This window comes from Lycium ferocissimum, chromosome 8, assembly GCF_029784015.1.
Source record: "Lycium ferocissimum isolate CSIRO_LF1 chromosome 8, AGI_CSIRO_Lferr_CH_V1, whole genome shotgun sequence".
NCBI lineage: Eukaryota > Viridiplantae > Streptophyta > Magnoliopsida > Solanales > Solanaceae > Lycium > Lycium ferocissimum.
Window position 1 is genome coordinate 7244613 of NC_081349.1, and position 8552 is coordinate 7253164.

General features: G+C 42.8%; 1 protein-coding gene across 1 annotated transcript; it reads right to left on the reverse strand.

The window, feature by feature from the left end:
- Positions 1–204: 204 nt before the first annotated feature.
- On the reverse strand, positions 205–8199 carry LOC132065988 (uncharacterized). The gene is made up of 10 exons (XM_059459399.1): positions 8005–8199; positions 7230–7514; positions 6988–7127; positions 6036–6275; positions 2286–2430; positions 1937–1975; positions 1720–1837; positions 1476–1573; positions 681–1247; positions 205–351 (listed from the first exon to the last, which is right to left on the reverse strand). Exons 1-10 carry the CDS (start codon positions 8197–8199, stop codon positions 205–207), a joined length of 1974 nt encoding a protein of 657 aa, XP_059315382.1.
- Positions 8200–8552: the final 353 nt, after the last annotated feature.

Sequence of the window (8552 nt, forward strand, 5' to 3'; positions counted from 1 at the left end):
TCGGAATTTTCATTGAGTCCTAATTTCCGATAACGACCTAAGTGTCATTACACCGTATACTAATTAAGACACCGTTCGTCCTCAACGAACAAAGATGAGAAATCCTAGGAGGAGTTACTTGGACTCGGCGAAAAGTCGAGGGTATTTGCCATGCATATCAGATTCTGTTTCCCAAGTAGCTTCTTCCACCAGACTATTCTTCCACTAAACTTTCACGGAGGCTATTTCCTTGGACCTCCACTTACGAATATCTCTATCTAAGATAGCAATGGGCTTTTCCTCATATGACAAATTCTCATCTAGCAAAATCGAATCCCAACGGATTATGTAAGAACCATCGCTGTAGTACTTCTTCAACATTTCAACATTAAAACATGAAATACCGGATGAACGCCTGATAAACCCGGAGGTAAAGCCAACTTGTAAGCCACTTCCCCCACACGCTTAAGGATCTCAAATGGCCCAATATGCCTCAGGCTAAGGTTGCAATTCTTCCCAAACCTCATTACACCCTTCATGGGTGAGACCTTCAACAACACTTTCACCCCCACTTTAAACTCAAGATCTCGGATCTTACGGTCCGCATACTCCTTCTGTCTACTCTGTGCCGCCAGCTTGGCTTGAATCACCTTCACCTTCTCTAGGGACTCTATTAAAAGGTCGATCTCCTAAGGTCTCACCTCAAACGCGTCAAACCATCCAATTGGAGACCTACACCTCTTTCCATACAACGCTTCAAATAGGGCCATATTAATACTCGAGTAGTAGCTATTATTGTAGGAAAATTTGGCCAAAGGCAAGAATTGGTCCCAATGCCCACCAAAGTCTATCACGCACGCACGAAGCATATCCTCAAGAACTTGACTAGTCTGCTCAGACTGCCCGTCAGTCTGAGGGTGAAAGGCTATGCTAAGATCCAACTTCGTACCCAGCTCCTCACGCAAACACTCCCAAAACCTAGATGTGAACGTGGTGCCTCTGTCAGACACCATGGAGATAGGAACCCCGTGAAGCCTAAGCATTTCACTAATGTAGACTTTAGCCAATTTCTCCGCAACATAAGTTATCTTCACCGGAATAAAGTAGGCAGACTTAGTCAACCTGTCAACAATAACCCAGATAGAGTCAAAATTCCCTAGCGTCTTCAGAAGACCAACAACGAAATCCATGGCTATTCTTTCCCACTTCCACTCAGGAATGGTCATCCTCTGCCGTGTATCCCCAGGTTTCTGATATTCATACTTCACCTATTGGCAATTCAGACATTGAGCAACGAACTCTACTATATCACGCTTCATCCCAGTCCACCAGTAATGTTGCCTCAAATCTTGATACATCTTAGTGGTGCCAGGATAGATAGAATACCTCAAACTATGAGCCTCTGTCAGAATGGTCTTGATTAAGTCGTCCACACGTGGCACACATACTCGCTCCTAGATTCACAGTACGCCCTCTTTGGCCTCGCCACGCAACACCTTATCATGCATATTACACAACTTAGCATCCTTAAACTGCTTAGCCTTAATATGTTCTAAAAATGATGATCGAGCTTCAACATAAGCCAACACCCTGCCTGTGTTGGAAATATCCAACTTTATAAAATCGTTAGCCAGGGTCTGAACCTCTCTAGCCAGCGGACGCTCCGAAAAAATCAAACGAGCCAGCCTTCCCATACTAGCCGACTTCCTCTCAAAGCGTCAGCCACTACATTTTCCTTACCTGGGTGATACAGAATGGTAATGTCATAGTCCTTCAGCAGTTCCATCCATCTCTGCTGCCTAGAGTTCACATCCCTCTGAGTGAACACATGCTGCAAACTGCGATGGTCTGTGTACACCTTACAATGGAAACCATACAAGTAGTGCCTCCATATTTTCAATGCAAACACCACCGCTGCCAACTTTAAGTCATGAGTAGGATAGTTCTTCTTATGTACCTTCAATTGTCGAGAAGCATACGCAATCACCTTCTTTTCCTGCATCAAAACAACGCCCAAATCAGAACGTGAAGCATCACAATAAATAACAAAATCCTTGCCCTCCACGAGCAATGCTAGAATCGGTGCCGTAGTCAACAATGTTTTGAGCTTTTGAAAGCTCTCCTCACACTCGTCGACACTGAAACGGTACCTCTTCTCGAGTCAAGCGGGTCAAAATGAGAATGGGGAGGCAAACCCTTTCACAAACCAATGATAGCGGTAGCCTAGGACCCACGAAACAACGGATCTCAATTACTGATGTGGGCCTAGCCCATTCCCTGACTGCCTGAATTTTCTGAGGATCCACCATAATGCCCTCTTTTGAAATAACATACCCCATGAAAGACACAGAAGACAACCAAAATTCACACTTGAAGAATTTAGCATACTGATCCTTCTCCCGCAATACTACAAGAGCAATTCTCAGATGTTTCTCATGCTCTTCCTTACTTCTAGAGTACACCAGGATATCATCAGTGAACACTATTATGAAAGAGTCTAAATAGGGCTTAAACACATTGTTTATCTGTCACGCCCCGATCTCACTAGGGTGTGATGGGCACCCGACCCCGTAACCGGAGCCGAGCGAACCCACTGACTCTTACTACGTACTAAAATTTTTTTGAATCTCTAAGTCAAGTATACATAATAGGATTGCTGAAAAATTCCTTTGCTGCTTTTAAATCAAATAAAATATGTAACTGTACAAAACTTGTATCATAGCACGTATTGACCCGAACCCACGACTATGTCTGCAAAGTCTCTAACTTCGGACAAGACATCATAGCATAGCACACTGACTCGACGACACTCCAGAATGATTGGAGTTGCCAACTTCGCTGGGACATCATCTGCCCTGGCTTCGTCTGTCTGGGTGTACCTGCGCGGCATGAAACGCAGCCCCGAAGAAGAGGGGTCAGTACGAGCAATGTACTGAGTATGTAAGGCATGAACAGTAACATGGTATGAAAAGTAGAGCATGTCATGCAAGAGAGTATACTGTACATATGGAGCATGTCATGTATGAAGCTGTAACCTGTAGGTATGAGTGCCTCTTAAGGCGGAATCATGCATGCTTAATGCTGCGGAACGTGCAGCCCGATCCATATACTATGCTGCGGAACGTGCAGCCCGATCCATTTGTATATACATGTACGTATTCTTTCTTGAAAACATCTCATTTTCATATATAAAGAAAATAGAACATACCATATTGCCGAGGCGTCGGCTCCGATCCATTTAACCACTTATCCCGCGTCCGGGACGATATCATGTCATTCTCCAACTGATCAGGTGGCTGTGCGCCTATAGCGCCTGCCCTTTTCCCTATCTTCCCCATATACATATACATATACATATACGTATACTTATACATGTATCATGTCGTAGCATGCGGGGAGCCCGAAGAAAAAGCTATAACTCTATCGGAGTGACGTAAGGTCGGTAACCTCCGATTGTATTATGGAATAATCATGGGCGCTTTATCTCACCTTGAAAGAACTAATAATAAGGCGAGACTATCAATGAAGGATAACATTTCGGGAATCATAAAACAGGGTCATAACATATCATTTCATATACTTTGAAACCTTTAAAATAGTCATTATCCCAAAATAGCTTAACATTTCATATCGTCATATTCATGGTAAGAACATATCCTTGACATATTGCGTTCTAGTCATTTCCTCATATCTAGCATCATCATGGTCATCCTAAAATCATAGTCGTTGTTTTGGTCATAAACTTTCGAAAATCGTAAAACTTGGATTTTGGAGAAAAAATGGATATTTTGGAAATCATTCATAAACTTTTAGGAAGGAAAATCATGCTTTGAAATCATAACTTCTAACTTTTTGAAAATAAGGACGCTAAGGGAGCATTTATAAAATCGCAACGTATGATTCATGCCATAGAAGGAAAAGGGACGATCCTTAACATACCTCGCGCCGCGCCTTACTAGCTACGCTTGTTCGTCCAACTTGTTAGTCTACATTCGAGAAGATCGACACTATCGTTAGATTCATCAACATATACTTGTCTTAACCTTTCAAGTACATTCACTTATTCGCCGAAATTTCGGCAAAGATCTCCCCGTAAATATACCACCCCCGAGAATCTAACTCGGCTCAATTCATTAATCAACAGCAATCCGAGAATTCAACTCGGCCAAACCAACAACAATACCAACAATCTTACCAATAACATTCCGTTTATATTCAATTCAATTCAATTCACGTAATCTTTCAACAACTCAATCAACATTTTACCTTATCCGAAACCTTCCAATTCCACAACAATCATACATCTCATTATCATTCATGTACGCAAGCTTTAACCACGACCTTCGTTTTACATCACATGATCCATAACAACAACAACTAAAATGTCAAATTACACCAATTACATTAACTTACCAAATTACCTATTTCGACCATAATCACTTCTTGCATGTTTTCATGCATTGTCATCCATCTCCTTACATTACAACAACAACATAACAATCAAAATGCCTAATGGAATTGATTCATTTTCTCCTACACCAAACAAGGACCACACGGCCACTATACTATAGACATTCGTCCATGAATTTTTTTCACTTATTTCTTGTCACTTCAACAACAACCAATATGCTACATATACTACATGCATACTTTCTTGAATTCTCATCTTTTCATACATTACAGCAACACAAGATTTCATAAAATTTATTCATTTCTTTCCATAAATTTTCCATGTTTTCTATGCATCACCACAACAAGCAACACACTACATGAAATGAATTCAATCCTCCAAAACAGCCCGCAATACAACAAATTCAACATGTTAAATAAATTAGTCCATCACTTACATACACACCCCATGCACGGCTACAACTTCAACATCCATATTTTCTTATAAATTTCATTCTTTCCCACTTACTACAACATACCAAACCATTCATAACATAACAAGGAGATGAATTCTTACCTTTCCTTCACAACTTCTCAACTTAGCTAAGGTTGGAGTTTTGCACCAAAGAGTAATCCTCTTGCTTCAACAACTATACCATGTCGGAGAGCATCCTTGAATTAGTAGAAATACCATGAGACAAAATTTTTTGGCAAGATTTTTGATCTTCTCTCTCTCCCTCCTTCTTGGCCGAATTGGCCCTTCTTTTTTTTTTTTTTTTTTTTCTTTCTTTCTTTCTTTCTTTCTCTCTAGTTTCTTGAATTAAAAGATGACATCCCATATATATATATATACATGTCTTCCACCAATTTTTCCATATTTATAATTAAGCCCCTCAAGTTTGGTCACATAACTTTCTTCTTCCTTTTCTAGATTTTTCTTCTTTTTTCTTGACTTTTCTTCAAACTTACCAAAAGATGACTAATTCTTTTCTTCTTTCCTAGAATTTTCTTAAAGTACAAATATGGCCCCTTTCATTAACTTTCATGAAACTCATGTGAAATTCCCGTTTTACCCCTCGACTTTTCTCAATATTACCATTTTGTCCCTGACCTTCCGCATTATTTTCACGGCCCATTTTGCGAATTTCTCTTCTTGCCCCTAGCCTTTCTCAATATTTCCGTCCAATAATATTCATAAATAGTATTCATAACCAACTTATGCACTAAAATAATTTTGAAAATGGTCTTGCCCTTAACTTTCCCCGACGACTTCAAAATCTCCAAAAGTACAAAATACGGGCTATAACATTATCAGATCCATGAATGCAGCTGGGGCATCAGTAATCCCGAAAGACAGAACCAAGAACTCATAGTGTCCATACCTTGTCCGGAAAGCTATCTTAGGAACATCCTCTGCCCGAATCTTCAATTGATGATACCTTGACCTTAAGTCAATTTTAGAGAACACAGAAGCTCCTTGTAACTGATCAAACAAGTTATCAATACAGGGAATGGGGTACTTATTTCGGATAGTTACCTTATTCAGTTGATGGTAATCAATACACATGCGCATAGACCCATCCTTTTTCTTAACAAATAACACAGGAGCACCCCATGGAGAGGCACTCGGGCGAATAAACCCCTTACTCAGAAGATCTTGCAACTACTCTTTCAATTCCCTGAGTTCTGCTGGCGCCATCCTATAAGGTGGGATAGAGATAGGACGAGTCCCTGGGTCTAAGTCAATCCTGAAATTAATGTCTTGATCTGGTGGCATACCAGGAATGTCCGCAGGAAACACATCCGCAAACTCGCGTACCACTAGAACCAAATCAGTAGATAGAGTATCTGCACTGGTGTCACGATTATGTGTCAAGCAAGCCAGACAACCCTTCTCTACTAGCTTCCTAGCATGAACAAAGGATATAACTTTCTTAGGGAGGGGACTAACATTACCCTTCCACTCAAGTCTAGGTGCCCCGAGCATAGCTAATGTACCAGTCTTAGAATGGTAATCTAGTATAGTATAGTACGGGGACAACCAACTCATACCCAAAATAACATCAAAATCTACCATATCTAGGATCATCAAATCTGCCCAAGTACTATATCCTATGAAAGTAATCGCATAAGAAGGGTAGACGCTATCCACCACCAAAGAATCCCCAATTGGAGTAGATACATAAATAGGAACATCAAGGGTATCACACATCATATCCAGACCCACAACAAAATACGTAGCCACATAAGAAAAGTTAGAGTCGGGATTAAATAAAACAGAAGCCATCTAGCCATAAATTGAGATAGTCCCTATGATAACCGCATCGGAAGCCTCAACCTCAAGTCTACCTGGAAAAGCGTACAAATGACTATGCCCTCTCGTAGCCTGCGAACCACCGCGATTACCATGACCAGTCTGAGTCCCGCCCCTACCGAGCTGCTATCCCCCTCTACCAGTCTGAGGACCGCCTCGGTTAAGCTGGGCACCACCCCTACCTACGGTGTGGCCGCCTCGCCTTGCCGGTGCGTGATTCTTACCCCCTCGATCTTGTGCAAACGGAGCTCGGGGAGCCAGATACTGAGTCCCCTGCCTACTCTGTCTAAGCCTTGGGGCAATACCTCTTAATAAGCCCTATCTCACCACACTCGAAGCAAGCACGGTCCAGCGTAGGCCACTGAACAGAAGCTAATGAAGTAGTGTAGCCTCCATGCTGACCGGAAGCTTGATAATTTGCCCCTGATGGGCCCCTAGCTGACACCTGCATCGCAGACTGAACTGGATGCCCTGCATATACCTACGAACTCTGACCCCTCGAGAAGGAGTTGCTGAAAATCCCACCCCTACGGGCGTTCTTCTATACCTGCTTCCCATGACTCTCTTGCTTAATACCCTCAACAATTCGGACATGCTCCACTATCTCCTGAAATGAAGCCCCAGTGGCTATAAGCTGAAGAGCCGATAACTGAAGCCCAGTGTTCAACTCCTTCACGAACTGCCGTATCCTCTCCTCCTCAGTGGGCAATAAATGAAGAGCATATTGGGACAGAGAGTGGAAACGAGACTCATACACAGCAACCAATGAGTTCCTCTGATCAATAGTAGCGAACTCATTCTTCCTTTGGTCCCTCAGAGTACACGGAACGTACTTATCCAGAAACACAGAGTATAATTAAACCCAAGTCAATGGAGGAGACCTAGCTGGCCTACACTCCACATATGTCCTCCACCATAACTTAACATCACCCAAGAATTGGAAGGTCACAAACTCTATCCTGTACTTGTCCACGACCCCCATCTTATGGAGCCTTTCATTACAGTAGATGATGAAATCATATGCATCCTCTGACTCAGTACCATAGAATACAGGAGGCTTCATTTTAGTGAACCTCCAAAACAGATCATGCTCCTCGCCAGTCATTACCGACCCAGCAACTGGCCTCTGAAAGGCCTCAAAACTCGAAATGTCCTCCAAGCGGGTTGATACTGCTGCTGCATGCTAAACCCTCGGAACATGTGCTCTGTCCAGACCTGGGGCTGCTACTTCTGCGCCCTACCTGCTGGACCGGCTGGTATAGCTCCGGCTTGTGCTAACCCATGCAACCAATTTAGCACCTGTGCCATAGCATCTGGTATACCCTAAGTAGCTGCAGCTCCTGGCGAAACTGGTACTGCCGCTGGTTGGGCTGGTGCGGCTGCATCTCCCGCTGCCTCGTTAGGAACCATTGGAGGCACATGGTCAACCACTGGGACGCCGCCCCTGCTGGTGCCGCCCCTCTGCCAGCTCTTCTGCCTCCACCTCTACCTCTAGCTGCTGCCACGCATGCTCTCATCATCCGTGAGAGAGTGAAGGACAGTTAGATACCAATTTGAATCATCAAATACCAATTGGAATCAACTAGCATGGAAGAAAGAAAGAAAAGGAAATTTTCCTAGTGTCCGGTAGCCTCTCGAAGATAAGTACAGACGTCTCCGTACCGATCCGCAAGACTCTACTAGACATGTCCTTGTATGATGAGATCGACGAACCTAAAGCTCTGATACCAACTCTGTCACGACCCAACCCGACATGACAGACACCCAACTAAATCCTAGTGGGCGAACCAACACACAAGATATCTATTTATTCAAGTCTAATTTTATATTAACCAAGTTAATCAGTTATTACTCATTCAAGCATCAAATA